The 26,388-nt window shown below is 44.3% G+C and overlaps 1 protein-coding gene across 2 annotated transcripts in view; it reads right to left on the reverse strand.

The window, feature by feature from the left end:
• TSC1 (TSC complex subunit 1) overlaps positions 1–26,388 on the reverse strand; it is a 95,593-nt gene that overhangs the window by 48,760 nt on the left and 20,445 nt on the right. For both annotated transcript variants that reach the window (XM_068248936.1, XM_068248937.1), the window contains exons 3-12: positions 22,517–22,620; positions 19,511–19,663; positions 15,924–16,068; positions 14,268–14,422; positions 12,897–12,970; positions 9,543–9,709; positions 5,886–5,968; positions 5,253–5,373; positions 2,139–2,248; positions 1,997–2,057 (exon numbers count right to left, since the gene is read on the reverse strand). In XM_068248936.1, coding sequence (XP_068105037.1) covers positions 1,997–2,057; positions 2,139–2,248; positions 5,253–5,373; positions 5,886–5,968; positions 9,543–9,709; positions 12,897–12,970; positions 14,268–14,422; positions 15,924–16,068; positions 19,511–19,663; positions 22,517–22,620 — 1,173 coding nt within the window. The remainder of the gene's footprint in view (positions 1–1,996; positions 2,058–2,138; positions 2,249–5,252; positions 5,374–5,885; positions 5,969–9,542; positions 9,710–12,896; positions 12,971–14,267; positions 14,423–15,923; positions 16,069–19,510; positions 19,664–22,516; positions 22,621–26,388) is intronic.

Raw genomic sequence — 26,388 nt, forward strand, 5'->3', positions numbered from 1 at the left:
TTTTCGCGATTAAAATTGCCGCGGCCGCGATTTCAATCGCGAAAATAGAGAAAACTAAAAGGCGTAGGGCGACGATTTAGGTGTCGCCAGAAAGAGGAGAAAGAGAGCTTTAAAATGGATATCCATCTTTCCATAGTTACTTGTATTACACAGGACGACACTTTCCCCAGTGTCAGCAGCTCCATTCAGCAGAAAAAGTCGGCCTGTGTAATACAATGTAACTATGGAAAGATGGATATCATTTTAAAGCTCTCTTTCTCCTCTTTCTGGCGACACCTAAATCGTCGCCCTACGCCTTTTAGTTTTCTCTATTTTCGCGATTGAAATCGCGGCCGCAGCAATTTCAATCGCAAAAATAGCGAAAACTAAAAGGCATAGGGCGGCGGTTTATATATCACTGGAAAGAGGAGAAAGCTTTAAAATGTTATGCATCTTTCCATAGCTTCTGCACTGCTCGGAGTCCCTTTAACACTGGGTGGAAAAATGCAAAGGAATAGAGAGAAAGAAAAGCAGCAGGGAAAGCCATACTATCCCAGGAAAAAACAACAAAAAAAAACAACACATATATAAGTAAATAAGTGTTCTACTTACATACTGTATGTATTGTACTATCCACGTTTTGATTTCAGTGAATTTTATAAAGTAAGTAAATAAAAAAAAAACTATAAAAAAAAAAAAACAAAAAAAAACTGATTCTCACTGAAGCCAATCCTGATGTAATATTCTCCCTTAGGCCCCTTTTACACTTAATCAGTTGGTATGCGTTAGTGTGCGTTACTATGCGTTAGTACGCGTTAGTGCGTGTTGGTATGCGTTTTTTCCATAGCAGTACATTGGGAAGAAGATTTCAGTTAAGTGTGAAAGGTGCCATAGGAAAACATGGGACTTACTTTGAAAATGAGTTTTCTTTCCGTTTTAACTGAGAGCAACTGATTAAGTGCAAAAGGGCCCTTAGGGTCCGTTTCCACTACAGCGACTCTGCATGCGTTTTCTGCATGCAGATTCGCATAACCCATTAAAAATAATGGGACTGTTTCCACTTGTGCGGGATTCTGTGCGGTTTGTCTGTACGGCAGAACCATCAGAATTTGCACGCCGCACACTCGCATGCGAATCGTCGGTAATGTAACTAAATAGGAAAACAGCAAGCGTATTAGTCTTGCAGTTTTCCCGGCGTTTCCGCGTGAGTTTTCGCTGAAAACCCCATGTCAATGCTTGCCGGCATTGACATGGTTAAAATAGTCTTGTGAAAACCGCAAGCATTTCCGCATGAAAATCCGCATAGAAACTGCAACGAAACCGCAAACACATGCGGATTCGTTGCCGCGATTTTCCAGCAGAAATCGGGTCGCAGTAGTGGAAACTTACCCTTTTTTACTCCTAGAACCTGCACTGTCATATCTACATTGCTTTGTGAACACATGTGAGCACATGTGAGCACAGCATAGATCATTTTTCAGCAGCTTCTCCCTTCTCAGCCACGTGTCATATGGAACTGCCCTTAGCCAATCAGTGAGGAGCAGGAATGTGGGAGGGGAGATAAGAAGCTTCCCTCTCGTCGCAATGTACCAAATAGAGCCAGGCTGACTGAGAAAATATTACATAACATTTATGATTATATTTGAATGGTTAAAACGACGGGTCAGGTTGTAGACAGCATAATAAACACAAGAGCAGTGGGTAAACTGATTTTGATTTTGAGGCTGACAATTCTGCTTTAAGAAGAAACCATAGAGCAATGTACGTGTGTTTTTAATTTTCCTTCCAGAAACCAAGTTTCCTTGCCAACACAATACACAACTCTTCGCAGGAAAAGCTTCACTCATTTAGTGACCCCAAAAAGTTAATAAAAAATGTACTGTATGAGTTTCTTCCTACTACAAAAATTGTTCTCCTGACCAAATATTTGTAGAAGACAAGAGACAAAGTTATTACCCAGAAGAAAACGAGGAAACATGTAGGTCTTTAAATATATAAGAGTGAAGCGGCATCTTACCAGAGCCCTTTTCTCCCCTGTGGACCTGCTGCTTGACCTTGTACTGATCGGAGCCATCGCTCTACACAGAAACAGTTACCACATCATTACACTGTCAAGGGTTGTGACAAGCAGGTATTCTCAATGACACAAAGCTTCTTACCTTGGCTGGGGTAACTGAAGTAGAGGAAATGTTTCCAAGAAATGCGGAGTCATCAGAGCTAAGTGTTGGTGGGGAGGTTGCTGGTGTGCTCATGAGAGCTATTTTACCACCTACAATATAAACCATGCAGAAAATGTTAACGCAAACCTTATAGAAAACCCGAGGCATAATAAAAGCCCACAAGCAAATACTTAAAGGGGAACTTCAGCCTAAACAAACATACTGTCATTAAGTTACATTAGTTATGGTAATTAAAATAGATAGGGAACATACACTCACCTAAAGGATTATTAGGAACACCTGTTCAATTTCTCATTAATGCAATTATCTAATCAACCAATCACATGGCAGTTGCTTCAATGCATTTAGGGGTGTGGTCCTGGTCAAGACAATCTCCTGAACTCCAAACTGAATGTCAGAATGGGAAAGAAAGGTGACTTAAGCAATTGAGCGTGGCATGGTTGTTGGTGCCAGACGGGCCGGTCTGAGTATTTCACAGTCTGCTCAGTTACTGGGATTTTCATGCACAACCATTTTTAGGGTTTACAAACAATGTTGTGGAATGGGAAAAACATCCATATGCGGCAGTCCCGTGGGCGAAAAAGCCTTGTTCCAAAAAACAATGTATCAGTGCGCTCACTAGATAATAGTCCTGAATAGATTAAAAAAAAAGTCCTTTTACTTAACAAAGTCCTCTGCCTTGTTAATGCTAGAGGTCAGAGGGGAATGGGCCGACTGATTCAAACTGACAGAAGAGCAACGTTGACTGAAATAACCACTCGTTATAACCGCGGTATGCAGCAAAACATTTGTGAAACCACAGCACGCACAACCTTGAGGCGGATGGGCTACAACAGCAGAAGACCCCACCAGGTACCACTCATCTCCACTACAAATAGGAAAAAGAGGTTACAATTTGCACCAGCTCACCAAAATTGGGCAGTTGATGGCTGGAAAAATGTTGCCTGGTCTGATGAGTCTCGATAGTCAGAATTTGGCGTAAACAGAATGAGAGCATGGATTCATCATGCCTTGTTACCACTGTGCAGGCTGGTGGTGGTGGTGTAATGGTGTGGGGGATGTTTTCTTGTCACACTTAAGGCCCCTTAGTGCCAATTGGGCATCATTTAAATGCCACGGGCTAACTGAGCATTGTTTCTGACCATGTTCATCCCTTCATGACCACCATGTACCCATCCTCTGATGGCTACGTCCAGCAGGATAATGCACCATGTCACAAAGCTCGAATCATTTCAAATTGGTTTCTTGAACATGACAATGAGTTCACTGTACTAAAATGGCCCCCACAGTCACCAGATCTCAACCCAATAGAGTATCTTTGGGATGTGATGGAACGGGAGCTTCGTGCCCTGGATGTGCATCCCACAAATCTCCATCAACTGCAAGACGCTATCCTATCAAAGTGGGCCAACTTCTCTAAAGAATGCTTCAGTACCTTGTTGAATCAATGCCACATAGAATTAAGGCAGTTCTGAAGGTGAAAGGGGTCAAACACCGTATTAGTATGGTGTTCCTAATAATCCTTTAGGTGAGTAATCTCTTACCCACCCAGTTTTAAAAGAACAGGCAAATGTGATTTCATGGGAGCAGCCATCTTTTTCAGGGGAGCAGCCATCTTTTTGGTTGAAAGGAGGTGACAGGGAGCATGAGAGACAGTTCCAACTGTTCTGTGTCCTGATCCCCCCTCCCAGCTGCGCGCTAGGTTTCAAATCTCAAAATCAAAACTAAAAAGAAAAAAGTTTGCACCGAAACAGCATAACGAGAATATCAGATATCCCATCATGCTTTGCACAGTATCAGGGGGAAAATGCCCGGGCAGTGGTCTTCTGTGCAGCTAAAAATGAGGCTTGGATTAGAAAAACAAAGTTGTGATGCTGTGAAACTGTTAAAGAAACACCGAGCCTTTTCAGTGCTGCTGAGTAGATTTTTAGTCTGGAAATTCATTAACTAAGGAGAGGGAAGCCTCTGTATTTTCCAGAGGCTTCCCACACTGTCCTCCACCACTGCCCAGGACCCTCCTTAACTACTTAAAGACACTCTCTCGCCAACGGGCGTGACCGCGGCGGCAGCCCCAGGACCGCCTAACGCCATTTGGCGTCAAGTCCTGGGGCTGTAGTTTCCCAGGGAACGGCCAAACGCATGCGCGATCGGAACGAGGGAACCTGCCACTTCACAAAACGGAGTTCCGTGATTAGCCTGCTAGCCGCCAATCGCAGCTAGCAGGCTGTTTGTAAACGAAAGGGGAAAGAAATCCTCTTTGTTTACAAGCATACAGCGCTGCGGCCCCCGGCAGCGTTGTACGAGACCGGCGATTCCCGGCCTCTAAGTGGCCGGGGATTGGCGTCCTCTAATAGGCTGATGCCTATGAGAGGCGGAACAGGACGAATCGCCGTCCTGTTCCAATTCTGTTCACAGAGGGGAGGAGGGAGGGAGAGAGAGCCTCAGAGGCTGTGGAAAAAAAAAACAAAAAAAAAAAACGGCCGCAGCGATCGGACCCCTCCGGCGGCAGGGGCCCTTTTCCACTATAGCGTTTGCTGAATCGCAAAATACCAGTGATTTTCAAATCCCTACGGCTTGCTTTTTAACATAGGGATCGCGGTAGGTCATTTCCACTACCGCTATTCAAATTTTACGTAAGTGAACACGCAGCAGAGCGATAATTGCCGCGTTTTTGCTATGCAGTGCATAGCATAACGAAAATCGTGATTGCAAACGTCGGGAAATCGACACGAAATTTTGTACTTTTGCTAAATCCGAATCGCTAGCGTTTAGCGTGATTGCTAGTTGGGGGAGGGGCTTTGGAAGTAGAAGTTATTCATTTTATTGATATTGTGTGTGCAATTTTACTTTTTTGGCCAAAAGATGGCGCTAGTGAACACTTTCCCGTTTATAGAAAGTGTTCACTTTTTTTTGTTCGAACAATTAACTAGCTGCGACTGTTTCCCATTTTATGAATGGATGTGGCTGCTGATCTATTTGTTTTCATATTCATTCACAATATTCTAGTACAGAAAATAAGTGCATGAACAAACAATATACTGCTCCCTTTAAAAACGGGAGCACCTCTCAACATGGTAAGACGACGACACCTACCTGGCGTGATGAGAACTTTGCTGGAAGGCTGGAAAGTCAGGGAGGATTCCGGTGGAGGGCCAAGAGGAGAACTGGGGGGCGTGGTCATGCCACACATAGTAGCCGGACTCCATATAGGTACCTATTGTTTTTCCAAAACAAAAATTTGGTGCCATTAATATTTCAACCTCAAAACGAAAAAAAACCAAAGACCCAACACTGCTAAATATTGAGACGACATACTAACATACAAATTGTTTTGCATCTCTCATGGGTATGCCTTTAAGCCAGATGACTTCCAACAAAGTAGTGCTAGGACCCCTCTGGAGGAGCCTCTTCCAATGGCCATGCATGTCACTTCCTCTTCCTGCTTCATTCAGTGATGCACTTCTCTAACAGAGAAGACAGGGGTGACCCGGAAGTTATAACATAACCAAGATGGCAGCCGCGATTTTTAAATTGAAAACGAATGAAAACCACTTGGTGTAGAACGGCCATTTCAAATGAAAGAGGAGAGCAAAAGTGGAAGGTATGCATCTTTAAGTACTTTGCAGTAGTGGTCAGTCTTAAAGGCATACCCAAGAGAGGTGCTTGGAGTCCCTTTACATTGACTCCACCAGTGTATAATTTACCAGCCTTCACTGTCCACCTTACCTGCTCTTCTGAATCCTGATGAAATCTCTGGGCAAGCTCGCGTAAGCATCCTTTAGGAGTGGAAAAGGCTGTGGAGTTGTTTCCTAAACACAAGGAAGGAAAGATTAAAAAAAAAAAAAAAAAAAAAAAAAAAAAGAAGAACAAAGCAAGCACTTAAAAAGAGTCTAAAGCGAGAATAAATCTCGCTTCAGACCTCATAGGTAGCAGGGGCATGTGTGCCCCTGCTAAAACGCCGCTATCCCGCGGCTTAACGGGGGTCCCTGATCCCCCAAATCCCCTCCGTGCAGCGGGGGAGCGCTTCCGCATTGGGACAGGGCTAACCGCCGCAGCCCTGCCTCCCGCGCGTCTATCAGACGCGTACCTCCGCCTCTGCCCCGCCCCTGTCAGTCTTCCTTCACTGAGAGGGGCGGGGGAGAGGCGGTGATGCGCGTCTGCAAGACGCGACTGGAGGCAGGGCTGCGGCCGTTAGCCCTGCCTCCAGGAAGAGCAAAATTTACGACCAAGTTGGGGTGGGGGTGAAGGGACCCCCGTTTAGCCGCGGGATAGCGGCGTTTTAGCAGGGGCACACATGCCCCTGCTAACTATGAGCTCTGAAGCGAGATTTATTCTCGCTTAAGAGTCTCTTTAAGGCCCCATACACACACCAGATGAAACTCTGAAGGCAGCTAATCACTGCCTCTGCCGAGAATCCAACGTGTGTCCGGCAGCCCCCAACCGCACAGCCAGCCAGTCCTGGCAGATTACTTTGGCCGAGCTACAGCCAATAGCAGGCCCGGATTTACCTCACAGGAGCCTATAGGCATAGATGTCCTGGCACCCAAGACTTCGCCTTCCATGAACCTATTGTGCCTTATGGTAAATACAACCATGGCCAATAGCATTGCCTGCCCCCCCCAACCCCCCCCCCCCCCCCCCCCCCCCCACACACACACACTTCCCAAACCTTACCGCACTGCTATTCCTCCCCTGCATAGAACAGAACAAATCTACACAGCCTCAGCCCTGCAATCTCACCCAAGGTATCAAGTCCCAGTGCCTGTTGGGCGACACAGTGTGTGTACGGGCCGTCAGCCGTAGCACAACACATCATAAACTGACTGACTCACACTTGCCCAATCCCGAGAATCCTAATGAGATCCCTGGCAAACCAGACAGCTACAATTAGAGGTCAGTTATCCCCCACAAAAGTGCTGCATCCCCAGCATTCATGTAGCAAGCTCTTTATACTGCAGGAGATATTGTACTTCTATGGGCTGCACAATCGAATGGCTGCAAGAGACCAGCACAGCCCAATCATATTTGAAAAGGATCCAAGGGAAATGTTCTTACAAGTTCTGAAAATCCCAATGATCTTCCAATCAAAATAGACAAGTAAAATTAGGAACCAGTTATGCCCGACCGCGCTCCCGGGGAAAAGTGAAATACGTAAACTCCTGCATCCATGTAGGGAGGTCTCTAAACTGCTGGAATTCTTGTTATATGAAATGCACCAACTAGTGGTTACTATGGATCAAGCATACCCCATTCATAGTGAAAAAAAGACCGACATCCCTTATAGATTTGTGTAACTCTGTCCTGCAAGCTATGGAATGAACTGGGTGAAGAAAATTGGGATTCCAGCCAACCCTTGTGCTTTTTATGTATCATCTATAGTAGTGTCAATGGATCTCAGGGCCGAGGCGAGAGAGTCTCCAGCCTCAGGGCGCAGTATAGGAGGGGGCGCACAAGTCACTCAACTATCATTCCTCTAATGGCCTCAATTCTGGTAGGGTTATCTAAAAAAATTACCTCATGTGAGGTAACTTACCTCATGAGGTAATGACATGAGTTAAGACATGACTAAAACCTACCAGAATTGCTAAATGAGGTGCCGTAAATTATGAGGTAATGTGCATTAATTTTACTGAAAATAGCTATTCTCATAGGAATTAGGAGGTATGTTAGCACACCGATCAGTTTAAGACTTGCCCGTACCTGGAGGTAAAGTCAATGTGTGTGCATTTCACAGTTTTTAGTGGAATTACTATTGCGGTTTTAGTGTTCCTATTCAGGCTGTGTAATAGAAAAGAATAGTAGAAAAGCTCCAAATATTTACTGGGATTTTTTTATAAGGGATGCCTATAAATATACTTGACTTAGGTTGCTTCCTTCCCCCCAAAAAAAAAAAAAAAAAAAAAAAATTATTCCAAAGACTATCCTAACTTATGGATAGTATAGTGCCCCAGTATAGTGCCCCGTATAGCTAGTATAATGCCCAGTATGGGTAGGTAGTGCCCCAGTATAGTCAAAGTCCTTCTGGTGCTATGCACTCCACTGCGCGCTCCAGTACGCCTGACGTAGGTCACGTGGGTCGGAGTGCGGAAGTCTGGAGTCTCGGGAGCCTGAACAGCGGGACGCCGCAGAGAGGCCATTGACGTATCTGAGGCTGGAGAGACTTGCCGCTATGACACGCTAATTCATCCCTAAAGGGAGTCTGTAAGTTGCCTAAGTGCGCGAGAGGCGCAGTGTGTACTTAGTTTGGATTGACATACTGCGCGATGAAATTGTTTTATACTTTTATTAAAGGATTTTTTATACTGGAACTGGATATGATCACTGATGTCCTGAGTGATACATATTTGTGAATGCGAGATTGCCACCTGAATCACGGTGGTCTACATCTGGTGAGCCTTTTTGACCTCTAGGGTAGTGGGGATCACGTGTGGACACTTATCACTCGCACTCGCACCATGGAGTATTGATGATTATTGAATGATTATACAGTATCACACTATGTGGAGATGTTGTTCTAGGTTTCTGGAGGAGCGCGCAGTGGAGTGCATAGCACCAGAAGGACTTTGACTATTTTACAGAAGGAACCACAGCGCACTTTTGTGTGACATTTATGGTGATATTCATGTCAATTTGAATGATTTGTTTTTTTGCACTGTTAGGGGATTGATCAGTACTAGGCAGCGCAGCAGCTTTAAAAGTGATAGCTAGTATAGTGCCCAGTATAGGTAGGTAGTGTCCAGTATAGCTAGTATAGTGCTGCCCAGTATAGCTAGTATAGTGCCCAGTATAGCGCAGCGCGCCCTCCCTCCCCGCTCCTGCCGCTATTACCTGTTCAGCCAGCGGCCGCTTCCTCTAAACCGGCGGGTTCCCCTCTTCAACTCCATGCGTAAGTGTTTCACAGCAGTGCGCCCGGCGCTGCTGCGGTGACGAGGCAGGAAAGAGCGTGGCTTCCTGTAGCGGCGATGTGTATCGCCGTTACCAGGGGAACCGCTCTTTCCTGCCTCGTCACAAACACTTACGCATGGAGTTGGAGAGGGGAACCTGCCGGATTAGAGGAAGCGGCCGCTGGCCGAACAGGTAATAGCAGCGGCGGCCGCGGGGGGGAGCGGAGAGGCCCCGGGGGGCGGGGGGGGACCACCACCCACCAAGACTCGCATACAAGCCGACCCCCAACTTCTGGGGGTCAAAAATTCGGCTTGTATGAGTGTATATACGGTATATTATATTATTTATTTTGTTTTACCTTACAATTATACTTAAAATACAAGTTTGAAAATCGAACAAATATATGCAAGTAAAAAGACACCTAAAATTCAGTTTACAGGTGACGTCAGAGAAAGACAGACCAAATCACAGCATTACTAGACGGCGTCTTTCACCTACCAGAACTGCCAGGGGGCTCGGAGAAGGGACTGGACGCGGTTTCCTGCTGCCTTTGTCGGAGGCGGGCAGAAAGAGGGGAATATCCTTCTTCATAGGAGGCTTCATTGGGATCCAAAGATATTTTGGCACATTCTACAACAATGTCATGAGTTTCCAACCTCTTCCACCTATGTCAAAGAGAGATCAAGGACTGGTAGTAAAAGCCAGAACTCCACTAGATACATGAAGCCAACATCCACTCTGTAAGAAATGGACTGCATTTGCACCACAGATTGCTTTGGCAGCCATTTTACTCTGAGCACAAAACATCCAGAGGTTGATGCAATATTTTCAACAATATCGATTTCTTAAAAGTTCTGTGTCACCTGAGACCTCGGCAACTATTTAAGTATCTGGGCTTGTCTGGGGAGGTGGGGCGCTGAAATGAACAGTGAGAGGGAAATGTAGGGGTGTTACGGTTACATGATGAGAAGAAGCTTTCTGCTAATTAGTAATTTAGATAACCATGAGCCCCACGTTGTTTTACCTAAATAGGAGTGCGAGATCTTTTAAAACAATGCAGATTTTGCCTGGCTGTCCTGCTGATCCTCTAATACTTTCAGCCATAGAACCTGAACGAACATGCAGATCATATGTTTCTGACTTAAAAGTACAACTGAAGAGAGAAGAATATGGAGGCTGCCATGTTTATTTCCTTTTAAACAATACCAGTTGCCTGGCTATTCTGGTCTATTTGGCTGCAATAAGAGTCTGAATAATACCAGAAACAAGCTTGCATCTAATCTTGTCAGATCTTGTCAGAAACTCCTGATCTGCTGCATGCTTGTTCAGGGACAATGGCTAAAAGTATTAGAGGGGGAGGATCAGCAGGGTAGCCAGACAACTGGTATTGCTTAAAGTTAACCGAAACCAAAAAATGTTTTAATTCAAAATATTTAGTTGCACCACTCTGACCCCCTTTTCTTTTCATAACTAGGGTCATACAGGTGGCAGCCATTTCATGGGTGTGTTTGTCATCAGCTACCTTCCCTCACAGGGGCATAGTCTATGTGAAAACTCACACAAGCTGAGATCAACTCCCCTGTGACATCATCAGTAGCAGCCTGTGTTTTGTTTTTTTTATCTCCTCCACCAGTCTGCCGATTTCTGTCCCGGCAATATGAAAAGGAAGGGAGGGGTTCCTCCAATAAATGTAAATATTTTAGATTTGTCATCATGCACCTGAAAAAAGGCTGCTATTTATTAGTATAAGTTAGAAAATAGATTTTATTTCTTAAATATTGTATTTTTAATTTGGGTCCACTTTAAAATAAAATATATGGCAGCCTCCATATCCCTAGTGATGCAGGGATTAAGAAGATGTGAATAATAATACTTATATCTGTGCGCAACAGCAGTAGGGCAGGTGGGGAGAACAAACCCAACCCCACTGGGGTTAGAAAGTCCCTCTGCAATTATGGACAAAACAACTCAACGATATACCCTCCACGAAAGGTGGTAAGATTAAAGTGAACCTCCGGACTAAAAATCTACTCCGCAGAACTGAAAAGGCTTGGTGTTTCTTTAACAGTTTCACAGCACCAGAACGGTTTTTCTTACCAAAGCATAATTTTTAGCTGCATTTTTAGCTAAGCTCCACTCATCAAAGAAAACTGCCTGGGCTTTTTTCCCTGATGCTGTGCAGAGCATGATGGGATTTCCTATGTTATTCCCGTTGCCTAGCAACTGGGAGAGGTGCTCAGGACACAGGACAGTTGGAACTGTGTCTCATGCTCCCTGTCACCTCCTTTCAACCAAAAAGATGGCTGCCATCATGAAATCAAACATTTGCATGTTCTTTTAAAACAGCGTGGGTAAGAGATTATTTTACCTATTTTAATTAACATAACTAATGTAACTTAATGACAGTATGTTTGTTTAGGCTGGAGTTCCTCTTTAATGTACAATGTACAGAGGCACCAAAGTTAAATACAATGATTAAAAACAGTTTAACAATAGAGGCATTGAGGCACAAGGCTCAACTATGACCGATTGGAGAGCTTTATATGCCTTAAGCGTGAGCCTAATCCAGAGAAAAGCATTGCAATCTATGGGTTTTGTTTTTTCGATCAATAAAATGGCAGTTCTTAACTGCACCATTGAGTCCTTCCTTCCCTCCCCCAGAGAGGAGAGTTAAGTTAACTTTTATCTCCTCTACTTTGAACTGTTTTTAAAGAGAACAGAGCACCATCTTTAGCACCCAAAGCATCTCAATAGCACATTAAAAATGCATGTGGCTCAAAAAAAAAAAAAAAAACTTCCATTTTACATTTAAAAGTTTAGCAGAGGCTTATATTACCCTACTTCTACAGACAGCAGGGCCTGCCCAACTGCAGACATTTCCGGCAGATAAGGACTGCTGTAATTATTATATTGCACACATTAGCAGAGAGCAAACAAAAGCTTTTATTAGTAGGGGTGGGGGGGATAGGACAACGTGCTTCAAAGAGTTGAGAGAGTCACACTTTATTACCTTTACCCCTTGGTGTTTGGTTCACTAATAATTTTATTTCACTTAGGCACCTCTGAACCTCGTACACGACTGATGCCAGGAAGATCAGCAGGGCTGCCAGGCAACTGGCATTGTTGAGAAGCAAATAAATATGACAGCCTCCATAAGTCTCTCACTTTAGGTACCCTTGAAAGGAATTCAAATACATTTTTTCCCTGCATTCAGTAACTGTCAGATTAGGTAAAAAAGTGAAATTATCAGCATTTTTTCCCACAGTTTTACTGCATATAATGTATTGCATACTGCTCTACTCATTGGTCATCATTCATAAAGCGGTATTTTAGACTTCTGGGTGGGCATTCATAAAAATGTATACAGTTGCGATAGGAGTGCAGAGATTTCCCGAACTAGGCTGGCGGTAGGCTTGCGGAAACAGGAGAAGCTGCGGAGTTGATACATTTCTCCGTGTTCCGCTCAACTGCAGCTGCCTGGGGAGGTCTGTGTCTCCATTAACATTGTTATCGCCACATCAGAGGGGGCGGTATTCCCAGTCCTCATACCGCTTGCGGTAATCTTTATGAATTGACAGTTTGTTACATTTTTTATGATAATCACCGCACAAGGCGGTGATTTAGCGCTCTGCTCGGAAATGTCAGCTTCGCATGCAGAAAAAAGAGCCTTTATGAATGGAGACTTTGCTAAGTCGTCGGTAAAGTGAGCTGTTTTCAGCATTTCCGCATGCAAAAAATGCTTTATGAATGATAGCCATTGTGTAGTTAGACATTACACACGTAATTCTGCTTTACCACCGTTTATTGTACACACCACAGTATGAGTAACCTAAGAAATATCTTCCTCAGTACCTGCCTGGATCCAGCTCGTGGTCTTTGGAACCAGTAACCAACTCTGGGTGAATTCGCACATGCTCCATCATTGGCTGAAAGGAACAGAAAGATTATCAATATCAAATACTAACAGTGTAATGGCTTCTCTATAAGATTACTTGCTTTAGGTTAATTCTGCTTTAACTGTGTTTTTTAGACTTTCAGGTTCATGGCCAGAATTCCCATATAGGCACCTGCCTATAAGCTCTCCTGTTGGAGGCTCCTCTCTAGAAACATCATTAACCTGTACCCACCTAATTACTGCTTGGACCTGACATTTCCAAGTAATCTAACCTCTTTATTGCTTCTTTAGTATCTGTGAGACCTATAGTAGCCTCTTGTTGTTCACCACCTATGCTCTAACATCCACCTTATGTCCTCTAAATTCATATGAAGGCTAGATCTATGACCATCTTTCTGATCATCTATCTCCAAGTCACATATCAGTTCTGTGACCACAAGTTGTGTGGCAGACATTTGTGCGACTCAGCTTGCACCTGTGAGGTTAACTTCTTCTGACCCTGCACCATTTGTCACACGACTGCGCAATACCAGTTACAGTTTGTTTGGAAGCATTAACATGACCCCCCCCCCAACCAATTTCCAAACACTCAGATAAGGAGAGTGATGCTACTACAACAAAGTGATTGAAAACCTTGAAAAAAAAAATATGATGAAAAATCCATATCCCCCTCAGTTTAGGTCTCCTTTAAGTCTGAGGAGGAAGTATAGAAGCAAAAAAGGACAACCCAGCATGCCTTGCAACTTCCTCTGTGTACCAAATTTTGTGTGCACCAAATTGAGCACCAAATAAGAGTCAGGGAAACTGGGGAATGATCATTTATCAACAAGAAAAGTAATAGTGATTTTAACTTTTGGATTGCCTGGTTAGCATCCTTATTACTTGTTATAAATAAAGAATTGATTTTTGATTTCATGCCCGACAGTTACACTTTAAAGTAAGCAATAAACAAACCTAAACACCCCCCCCCCCCTCCCAGATCCTAGAGAGGCTTCCTGTGTCGTCCTCACCCCCACTGCCCAGGACCCTCCGGAGGTTAGCAGCCATGCTCTTCATGCTTCGAATGAGGCCGTACTGTGCCCACATAGTCACGATCACATTTTCGAGAAGCCCTTGTCGGAAATGTTCCGGGGATCCGCTCACAGCAACGGTGGGGGCCAGGAGGAAATGGGAAACCTCCACAGGATCCAGAAGCTTCACTCTTAGGCAATGTTTTTTTTTTCTTATTTTGCCTCAAGTATACTGCAACAGGAAACATCACCACTCCCAGTTTTCACTGCATCTACAAAGTACTGGCTTACTTCTTTCTGGCAACAAGTCCACAATACCTTGACTATTTCTTCAAATGTCTCCAGGTTCTCCTTCATACTGTAATGGGATCTCAGGAAGGACACAAAGTTGCAGGGGTACATCCCGTAGAGGCGATGGAAGAGGGCGTAAACACTGGCGTGGAGATGGACGAGACACGTTTCTGCTACATGACCTGGCAAATAAAAAACATGTACATGTGCCAGTTACTTCACGGTCATCTCTCTGATTCCAAGCCAACGGTAAAGTGTAGTGGAGACGTTTCCATCTTTGCAAGCAGGACACAGCGTACCGGTATCAATGGCCTGCAGATAAAAATAGCCTGTACAGTACTCAAGGAGGACCCCTGCCACAACACACTGTGAGGGTGTAATATCGCTACAGCAGTGTGAATTTTATAGTGCAAGAAATAGAACTGCACCTTGGATGTAATTCTGCATGGACTTGCATAATAGAGAATGAACCATCACACAAGCAAACTACAGGAAGCCATAGCAACCAAAAATCATTTTACTGTCGCTTGACAAGTTTCAGCGCAAAGACAAATACAAACACAGCTGCCACTCTATAGTACAAAAATTACAAGGAAAAAAAGGAAACTTGATGATGCAGAAGCAGCACAATATTAGTGTAAATCTGCAATAGTGTACAGGGACACAATTATTGCCTATGGAGGGAAAGTCTAGGCCAAGGAGGTTCAAAATTAATTAAAAACTTAAAGTACTGTAACACTTCCCCCCCTGCAGGCTTCCTGTGCCGATACAGAACGATGCTCCAGTCCCCGCCGCGGCTCACTTCTGGTATTTTCGGCTATAATGTCGTAAGCCACTGCAGCTGCATGGCCCGGGCATTCTGCATCTGGCTATTTGATAGATTGCCATAGGCTACATTTCAAAAGAACTTGTGAGATTTTGTCACACGACGTAGAGCAGGATTTGTACCATGAATATTCCCGAAACTCCTCTCTTATACAGCTGCTGGCTGCAAGATGTAATGGGATGTATGGCCAGGATCTACCAAATAGTCGTGATCTACCGGTAGATCACGATCGACCTATTGGGCACCTATGCACTAGCACTTTGTGTGGAAGACTAGGTCAACATACAAACACATACATATATATACACATATACATCAAACAGCCAATCTCTGCGTTTCATTTTAATTGAAATATTAAAGGTTAAGTTTTAATTAACATTGAACCTTCTCAAGCTAGACTTTCCCTAAATAGGCAATTATTGTGTATTAATAATGCAGGCAGCTGCCAGAAAAATTGTTATTTCCACACCTAGTGAGCAAATCTCACTTTCCCAGGGAAAGAGCAAAAAAAATCTGACCCCACCCACCTCCTCCCTCTACAACTAAGAGTTTACCTTTGTGGCCAGCACTGCAGCTCAGCAGAGGTCCTACCTGCTCAGTGTCAACCCTTTCCATATAGAGCTACACTCCTCCCACAAGTCACTGTACCCAGCCTTGTCCCTTTCCACTGACAACTGAAGGAGGCTGGCAGTGCAAGTCACACCTCCTCCCATGACGCAGGAGGCTGTCTACCAAGGGAAAAGCAAAACTGCTCCCTGCCTGCCAGGGTGACTTTCAGAAAGTGAATCTACTCTATATCACTCAGTGTGAGCACTGGAATGAGGTGAACAGGAGAGGGAACAGTCTTAGACACTCACCTGGGTTTTTCAAGCACCAGCCTGACAAGCGGCCAAATATATCGAAGAACTCAGGCAGATATTGTTTCCCCGATTGTGGAATCATTGGAAGCACAGTGATTAACACTAGAACACCGGTAGTAAGAACCACAACATCTGTGTCAGTCTGTAAAATGCAAAACAAGTTCAGGCGAAACTATACTGGATTTCATGCAAGTTTAGGCTGCTGAACTTCCCAAATCAAATGACTTCACAAGACAACAGACTCTGCAGACTTTGTAAAACTCTCCTATTTAAAATTCTAGCGTGTAATTAGTACATCCTGACCACAATTTTGTTTTTATCACAGGTTCTCCAGTTTTCTCTGGCATACAAAAAATCCCATACTGGCAGATTGCTTAGCCTTCCCTAAAGTTTGTTGTAGCCTTTCATAGTGACATACTGTGAGTCCATCTGGAGGACGGTTAGAGAAACCGTGACCAAGGATTGAACTTCATCCGAATCAGTAGCTGATACCCCCTTTCCCATGAAAACTTTTCCTTTTCACAAACTGATCATCAGGTGGCTCTGTATGGCCGATATTGTGGTGAAACCCCTCCCACAGTGTGATGTCAGGACCATGGGACATAAACTGTTTACAGCTGAGTCAAACGACCAAAAAAGCAAGCAGCATCTCCTTCCACTGACATTACCTGCCAGCACAAAAAAAAAATGTCACTATGTGGTAATTGTCAGAATGTAAATCAGGGTGAGGAAAGATTTTACAAATGGGAAAACACTGACTACATAATTTATACATAATTGTAAAAATTAAGCACTTTATTACATTATTACAACTGGAGTTCCTTTTTAAAGAGACACTGAAGCGAAAAAAACAAAACTATGATATTATGATTGGTATGTGTAGTACAGCTAAGAAATAAAACATTAAGATCAGATACATCAGTCTAATTGTTTCCAGTACAGGAAGAGTTAAGAAACTCCAGTTATCTCTATACAAAAAAGCCATTATCTCTACAACTTTCAAAGTGGTGGAGAGGGCTGTTTTCTGACTTTTATTATCTCAACTGTTAGTTAACTATTTACTTTTCCTCTGGCAGAGGAGAGGTCATTAGTTCACAGACTGCTCTGAAAGACTCATTTTGAATGCTGAATGTTGTGTAATCTGCACATATTATAGAATGATGCAATGTTAGAAAAAACACTATATACCTGAAAATAAAAATATGAGAATATTTTCTTTGCTGCTAATCTTCTAGTAATTATTCATAGTACACAACCAATTCATTATATCATATTTTTTTTCGCTTCAGTGTCTCTTTAAGGTACCCATACACCTAGCAATGGACCAATTCGACCAAGAGACAGATCTCTCTGTTCGAATCTGACGAGAGAGATCTGTCGGCTGCCCATATACGGCAGGTCGATTACCGATCAATTTCAGCATGAAATCTCTTGTGAATCGGCCACATCCGCCACCAGTGTATAAAAGTGCCCCCTGTATGCGCTTACCAAATAGCTACTAGCTTCAGCCAAGATTCAAACCCTGATCATCTATGTCAGAGGTACTGCCCTTAACCAAGTCCACGATTCAGCCATAGCACCAAGGAGCAGCAGCACACCTGAGACACCAAGTGAAGCTCAGCCAATAAAGTACTCCCGAGGCGAACTAGTATAATCTATTTCTACTCACCTGGGGCTGCTTCCAGCCCCCATCAGCCATTTCAGTACCTCACCGCAGCTCCGGTTCTCCTCGGTATCCTGCTGGCTACGCCGACAGCTAGCTCTTCTGCACCTGCACTTGGGCCCATATTACCTGGGGCGTACAGACTCGGTGGGCCGCCACTTGTATCGTTGCACGCATTACCGTAGTTACAGGACACTATTGCGGGTGTCCTTGCTTTGTATACAAGATACGTGTTGACACCAGCTAATGCATCCTGTAACTACGGTAACGCATGCAACGATACGCGTGGCGGCCCTCCGAGTGGGCAAAACAACACTAGCTGGCGGTGGGGGACCAGAGGATCCGGGAGTGACGTTGAGGGCACAGGATGGCTGCAGGGGGCTGGTAGAAGCCCCAGGTAAGTGAGGCTTTATTGGGTTAAGGTTCCCTTTAAATACTGTTACTACTGTGACTTCTGGACATGCAGGCTTACTTTTAGCTTAAACTTTATATTACACCTTCACAAACAATTTTTTTTGCCCTAATCTAGGTATTGGTTTACTTCATTCTGTGCCACTGGCAACAGGAAGTAAGAAATTGGATACAGTGAGAATCATAACTGCAATTCCACTAGATCATTAAAAAAGTGTGGTGAATGCTAGATCCTTTAGGTCGCGTGTTTTAAAGTCTTATAACGCAGCTTACCGCACTGCAATGATAATCCTATGGGCCGTTCAGTGCGACGTTAAAGTCGCATTAAAAAATGTTTCGTTATGGTAACGCAGACACGTTGCGACTTTAACATTGCATTAAACCGCAACTTCCACTGTGAATACAGCCTTAAAGGGACACTTAAAGCGGACCCAAACCAAACATTTTTTTTTATTAAAAATATTTAGTTGCACCACTCACATACAAAGATAAATTAACACTCCTTCAAGCCTATGATCATTTCAGTGCATGCTTTTCACCCTTCCCTTTTTATATCTAGGAATATACTGGGGGCAGCCATTAGCAATTCCTCCATTGCTGGACACCATCTACTCCACCAGTTTGCCAGAAAAATCCCGGCAATTTGAAAAGAAGGGAGGGGTTCCTCCAATAAACGTAAAATATTTTATATTTGTCATCATGCAGCTGAAAAAAGGCTGCTATTTATTATTATAATTTAGAAAATAGATTTTATTTCTGAAATCTTGTATTTTTAATTTGGGTCCACTTTAAGCCGGGGGGAGAAAAAAAAAAAAAAAAGTTTTACTCACCTGGGGCTTCTACCAGCCCCCTGCAGCAGTCCTGTGCCCTCGCAGCCCCTCACTAATCCTCTGGTTCCCCGCTGCCAGCTAGTTTCGTTTTTGCCGACAGGGCTGGCCTCGCGTAGCTTTCTCTGCATTCCCGACTGTAATTAGCGCTATTGCGGGCCACAACGCACACAAAAATATGCGTTGCCGCATATCTATGCGTAGGTAATGCGGCAACGCGTATCTCCGCAATAGCGCTAATTACAATCGGGAATGCAGAGAAAGCTACGCACGGCCAGTCCTGTCGGGCCTGTCGGCAAAAACGAAACTAGCTGGCAGCGGGGAACCAGAGGATTAGTGAGTGGCTGCAAGGGCACAGGACTGCTGCAGGGGGCTGGTAGAAGCCCCAGGTGAGTAAAACTTTTTTTCTGGCTTAAGTGTCCTTTTAAGCTAGAATTGCGACATGATGCACTCTTTTAGGACATTGATAACAGAGTGTAAAACACTAATAGCTATTTGAATCTCACTATGGTTTGAATTTGGCTAGAGTTCTACTTTAAGCAAAGAGCAGCATAATGGATAATTGCATAGCAGTGAAGCCAGTGGGCTCTGCCTCTTATACACTGCTGTGCAACTTCAGCTCAACAAATGGTGACCCAATGAGAAAGCTAAGTACAGATTAAAGACAGCGGTATCTACAGTACCTTAAGACACTTCAGCAAGGACAGCAGGATGGGTGCTTGTGACAACTTGTGCTTCCAAGATGGCTGACGACGCACAACATGGCCCAGTAGCATCAGGGTGGATAGTCGGGCTGCCGCTTTTCCTAAATATTCGTTCATCTTGTCCAGAAGGTGCTGTAGGAGAGGAGTACAGGTAAAAGGCCTAGTTTGGCCTCCCAGATGTCACTATTCACACATATGAGATTTATCCTTTGCGCAGGAAATCACTTTACAGAAGTTAGACATGTGACCTAGGCATCCCCCCACCAAGCACACAGCTAACAGCAGAGTGGACATCCTGCAATGAGGTAGCACCTTTCACACTCCAGCTCTTTCCTATGCTGCTGAGAGTTTCACTCTCTGGACAGCAGTTCAGCTACAGATTTTTGTTACGCGTTGCAGGACTGCCCACAAATCACTTCCCTGCAGAGGGAAGGGGAAAGCAGGGGCAGGAGATCTATGCTGAACAGGAAACACTAACTTGTTCCCACTCCAAACCCTTGTATGGCCCTGAGCGGGGCGTAGCTAGCGTATATGAAAGCCACACTTTAGGGGTTCCAGCGCAGGATCGAAAGGACAGAGGATCCAGAGGCTTTCCCCTCTCGAGTACCCCCCCCACCCCCCCCCACAGTAGAGTTTTGTTTTTACAGGTTAACTTTAAGAAATCATAAATTTAGCCAGGATAAGTAAACTTGTGAGGACAACTGTAGATACCTAGGTAGAGGGAAGCCTCTGGAAGATACAGTCTTCTCCAATCCTCCTCCAGACCAATAGGATGCTCTTCTGCTTTACAACTTTATCTAGACTGCGTTTCCCTCTATGTACAAGTGCAGCCGCACTGCGCAGCTACGGCCCACACCTGCATGGCTTTTTACTCCATGCACGATTGGCTCTGTGCAACAATAGGATTTGCAGACATCCACCCGCTTAGGCAAGTATGCAATTTTGTACCCAAGATTCTGCTCAGATACGCTTTGACCATACAGAAGAATAATCAATATGTAAATTAAAATGGGGCTGGTGGGTGTGATCCCTAGCAAGCTGCGCGTTGAAGAGGGACACGTTAAACCCTCTATTCAGAATATTGCACGCAAAATGTAAAATTTTACAACACGCACTAATAGTTCCAATATATAAAATGTACTTTATTGGTAAAAAATAAAAATGTGTTTTAAGGGCTCGTTTCCACTATCGCGAATCCGCATGCGTTGGACGCATGCGGATTCGCACATGGTATACAAGTGAATGGGCCTGTTTCCACTGTTGCGTTGGTGATGTGCGTTTTTTTGAGTGGTGAAAAAACGCACATAAGAGCCAACGATTTCGCCTGAGAGTGGAATGCATGCGAATCGCATGCAATGTATTTAATAGGGAAATCGCATGCGTTTTCCCCATGCGTTTTTTGCCGCGAATTCGCATAGGTCCTGATGTAAATTCACACAGGCAATGACATGGTTAAAATCGCATATACCCTCACCTATGCGAATTCGCATGCGAATTCGCGGCAAAAAACGCATGGGGAATCGCATCCGCATGCGATTCCATCAGCGGTGGAATCCAGGCGATTCCGCACCGCAATAGTGGAAACGAGCCCTTAAAACCAAACTTGCTAGCATTTTAACTACCGGTTTTCACTACACACACACACACACACACTTAGTCTCCACCGATCTCTGCGCTCCCTCCCTCTGCTGGCCGTTCTCCGGCAGGGCCGCTCTGGTTGTGCGTCAATCCCAGAGTCCTCTCGCTGTACACTTCCGCTCAGCTGGTTCCGGTCTGCGCTAGTGTTGGGTGACGTCACCGCTAAAGGGTATTGGATCTTTTTGTTCTGAATGGCCACAGCGCGCTATGCAGCCACCAAAACATTGCCCTTAATTGATCGTTGTGGTTGATTTAAACTAGAACCTTACCGCGTTTCGACCGATTAACGTCGGTCCTCTTCAGAAGGATTTGAGGCAGCGCGGAGATCGGTGGAGACTAACACTGACTATAGCGGCTTTTAGTGAAGAATCCGCGGTGAGTGCAGTCACTTGTGATAAGAGACTGATCTATGAGAGTTACAGCATCAGGACTCAGAAACCGTGAGTCTTGGGAACCGTGAGTCTAATGATAGTTGCATCTGAATTTGAATTGAAATATTGTGCATGAGCAGTGTGGACCAACAAGCCTCTTACAATTATAAGGAAAATTTACAAATTTGCTCATACAAGAGCATGGACTAAAATTGAAGTGTACCCAAGGAACTGATCACGAATTGAGAAACACAACGGTATTGATCAGAAAAGTGTGTGCGTGTGCGTAAAACCGGTAGTTATACTAGCAAGTTTGGTTTTAAAACCCCTTTTCATACAGAAGAATATCCATAAGGTAAGGTTTTTTTTTTCCACACAGGGAATGAATTCACCCCCAACAGTTCACCGACTGTCCTGCTGATGTTGCAGAAGTAAATAACTCGATTACAGTCAGTCCTGTGCAGGAATTTTAGACCATCTGCAAGTATGTTCCGGTTCTTGTATATACTATTTATATTCCGGCGCCTGCTCTTGTATTCTGGCAAGTCACACCGGGACATAATCTGGTGTTTAGGGAGGAGCTAATGAAGACATAAGGAGCCTCTGAGGGATTTATCATGCGCTTCATGTTTTTCTTACAGTTGAAAAAAAAGTTACTGTGGTCATTTATATATTCTTCCTGGAAAATCTGAAACCCTCCCAACGGAGCTCTCATAGAATACTGGCTGCCTCTCTTAACAGGGAATTTCCTCAATTACTATAAAGTGTACCTGTGACCCAAAAGATATATTTAAAGATTTACCTCAGTAGAGGAGTTTCTGGGTAGAACAGAGGCTTCAGCAACCACCTCAAATTCACTGTTCCAGCACAGGGACCAGGTCAATATATTTGATAACCCTTGCAGCATGTGACCTCCCCTGCAGCAGGTGACCTCTACTGAAAATAAACCTAGAAAATAAGAATGGCAAGTCATTACCTTGTCATGGGGCTCTTGTACCATAGAGAGGATTAGCATTGCTTGTTCAGAATTGGTTTCCAGATAGTGATCCACCAGAAGGTTTACAAGGGCTGGAGAGCGGTCTAAAAATGGAGATAAAGTAGGGGGGGAGGGGGGGGGTCAATTAACAGAACCTGTAGATTATGTAGCAATTCCCTGTATCCTCTATGCTAATTAAGGCTGCTCCAAAATCTCCACCTGCCAACAACCCTTAAGGTACATACACACGTCGGATTTTTCCAAACGACCAGTCGTTTGGACGCTTGAGCGTCCGGGCGTTTTGACGTCAAATCGCCCGTGTGTACAATCGGTCGTTCAGCTGATAAGACTGGATTTGAACGATCCGCCAAGTGGATCCCTCAAAACCAGTCTTATCAGCTGAACGACCGTTCGTACACACTCCCGATTTGACGTCCAAATGACCGGTCGTTTAGAAAAATCAGATGTGTGTACGAGCCTTTAGCCCTCTATCTCCACAAATCTGACAGTGAAAAAAAAAAGCCAGACAAAGATTAGTATGAAGCCTGAACTTGAAAGACTTACACTGCCCCAAAATAATACATTGGTGATGGTTTCAGGTGATAGTCTATGTAGAGGTTTCACGCAACGTTGGCGACTGACTTCAGCAATCTGCCACACTGGAAAATACCCTACTTGTCCTAACTCGCCCACCAGCAACAGAATGCCGAAAAGGATGCTAGGCATGGACCTGAGCAGCATGTCTATAGGGTAATCATCTGAGCCAGGGCTGTCCAAAGCCAGTTCTCAAGGGCACAGGTGCGCACACATTTTTGGCACAGGTCAAATTAATTGAGGTGTGGCTCATCAAGTAGAACACATTTCACTGTGTATACTAAACACTGGCATAGATATGGCCCTTGAGGGCTACAGTTGGACAGCCCTGATCAAAACGGTCACCTAAAATCATTAAAAATCATTTTGGGCAAGTGAAGCTAAGCACAGTATGATGCTTTACAAACAGGTCAGTGGATGCTAAAGATCAATACAGAAGTATCCCTCCCCCTTTCTGTCCTCTGATTAACCCCCTTGGCGTTATGATTTTTTCCAGATTTTAGGGTCTAAAAGCGGTGCAATGTTTTTTTGCCCCCTTTCAGACCCTATAACTTGAAAAAAAAAAAATCATGCTGCCAGGGAGATCTGCAGCAGCCCGAGCAATCGCTCACCTCCCTGGGCTCCAGCGCTGCAGTTATGCCTCCATCCTCCAGGTGGCGCTGCAACTCTAAAGTGAGAATGCTGGCTGTCATGATAGCCAATCTCACCAGCAGGAAGCAGAGCACCGGAGGAGGGGAATAAGAATGCCAGCCGACGTCAGGATCCTCGAGAGGTATGTAGAAGCGCTCACGCTGCGCGCATTGCTCTGCATTCAGCCTCCGGTGGCTACCCCGAGCAGAGGTCGGGATTACCGCGCTTAGCTGCAGTTTTCCACCCTGACCCCCAACCCTAGCTCGGGATTACCGCCAAGGAGGTTAAAGGGGCACTATGGCGAATCATTGTAAAATTTAGGATATGTGCAAACAAACGAGAAGTACATTTGTTCCCAGAGTAAAATGAGCCATAAAATACTTTTCTCCTATGTTGCTGTCACTTACAGTAGGTAGTAGAAATCTGACAGAAGCGACAGGTTTTGAACTAGTCCATCTCTTCATGGGGGATTCTCAGGGATTTATTTATTTTCAAAAGCATTTAGTGATTGCAGTTGCTCTATCCAACTGCCAAAAAACTGTAACGAGCAGGGAAGCTGGCCAGCATCATTGTTTAAATCCTGTTTTAGGAAATATCTTTATAAAGAATAAAAGCCCTGCTGAGAATCCCCTATGAAGAGATGGACTAGTCCAAAACCTGTCACTTCTGTCAGATTTCTACTACTTACTGTAAGTGACAGCAACATAGGAGAAAGGTAATTTATGGCTCATTTTACACTGGAAAAAAACCTACTTCTTATTTGTCTATGTTTGCACATATTTAAAATTCCCCTTTAAAAAGGAACCTAAACTGGGAAGGATATTGATGTTTCCTTTTAAACAATACCAGTTGCCTGGTAGTCCTGCTGATCTCTTTGGTTGCAGTAGTAGCTGAATCACACACCTGAAACAAGCATGCAACTAATCCAGTCTGATTTCAGTCAGAGCACCTGATCTGTATGCTTGTTGAGGGGCTGTGGCTAAAAGTATTAGGGCTCTTTCACATCAGAGCTTGCGTTGGAGAACGCTCAAAGCATACCTTTTGTTGTATGCCTTTTAATGCGTTTTGATATGCGTTGCACTGCAGTGAGTGTGCGTTTTTAATCCGTTTTCAATGCGTTACAGCACATAGAAAAACGCAGGTAATTTTTTTTTTCAACTTTCCACATTGTTCCTCTGTTGCATTCTGGGACTGATTGCCTGCGTTAACGGATTAAAAACGCACATAGTGTGCGTTTTACATTGACTAACATTGTAACGCATAAAGCTAGCGTCGGCCGAAAAACTGCGCCTGGGTGCAGTGTAATGCAACGCACAAAAAGGCTGCGTTATATGTGAAAGCTAAAATGAAAGTCTATGGACTTTCATTTCACCTTGGGTAACGCAAACTTTACCCTTTGCGTTGAAACGCAGAAAATCTGCCCTAATGTGAAAGAGCCCTTAAAGGCGTTCACACTTAAAACCGCAGAACGCCGGCGATTACCGCCGGTGTTCTGCGGGAGTGATTTTCCCGCGATCAGCGCGGAAAAATCACTGGACACTGCGGCGGGTTTGGAGCGATCGCGATTAGCGTGCTATGCACGCTTATCACGATCGCAAATCGCGGAACGCTCGTCGCCGGCAAACCGCTGCATGCAGCGCGGTTGCGGTTATCGCTAACCGCAACCGCGGCAGTGAGAACACTGCCACTCGCTACATTGTGTAGCGGTTCTTGGACAACCGCTAGCGGTTTGCCGTGAGCGGGAATCGTGCGATTCCCGCTCAGGTGTGAATGGGCCCTAAGAGACACAGGATCAGCAGGAGAGTCAGGAAACTGGCATTTAAAAAGGAAAAATCCATATCCTTCTCAGTTTAGGTTCACTTTAAGGCATAGGCCACATTTTCTCTACTCTACAGACTATCATGGGGGTAAATGTTACACCAAGATAATTTGCCCTTCAGGAGCTGAACTACTGTCTATAGATTTCACACTGAAAAATACTTACCTTCCACAAATCTTCTCACTTACTCCATCCCCCACCACTGTCACTCTGGGTATACCACTTACCCCCTCCTACTCACCCCATGTGACAAGCTCACTGTTTTTACTAAGATTTCGGGAGAGAGGAATTCAGAATGTTGGAAATTTACAGATATTCTACTATCTGCTTTACTAGGCATTCACATTTCCAGGTGCCCTTTTTTTTTTATGTAGGTATCCTGAAGAGGTATTCCACCTAGCAGGTCGCATAACTTCAATGGGGAACAATGCTGGAACAACAGGACAGAGCAAGTAGCTAAACTCACTTTAGAGAGACACTGAAGCAAAAAAAAAAAAAAAAAATTGGGATATAATGATTTGTATGTGTACTACAGCTAAGAAATAAAACATTAGGAGCAGACAGGAGTCTAATATTGTTTCCAGTACAGGAAGAGTTAAACTCCAGTTGTCTATGCAAAAGAGCCATTGAGCTCCACGACTTTCAAAGTCGCAGAGAGCTCTGTCTTTTGAAGCTTGTTATCAACTGTCAGCCACTGTAATTTATTTTACTCTCCAGAGAAAAAGAAAAGAACAGGTCAAAAGTTCACTGGGCTGCTCTGTAAAATCATTTAGAATTCTGAGTAGTGTGTAAACTGCAAATATTAGAGAATGATGCAATGTTATGAAAA

The sequence above is a fragment of the Hyperolius riggenbachi genome, chromosome 8 (assembly GCF_040937935.1).
Source record: "Hyperolius riggenbachi isolate aHypRig1 chromosome 8, aHypRig1.pri, whole genome shotgun sequence".
NCBI lineage: Eukaryota > Metazoa > Chordata > Amphibia > Anura > Hyperoliidae > Hyperolius > Hyperolius riggenbachi.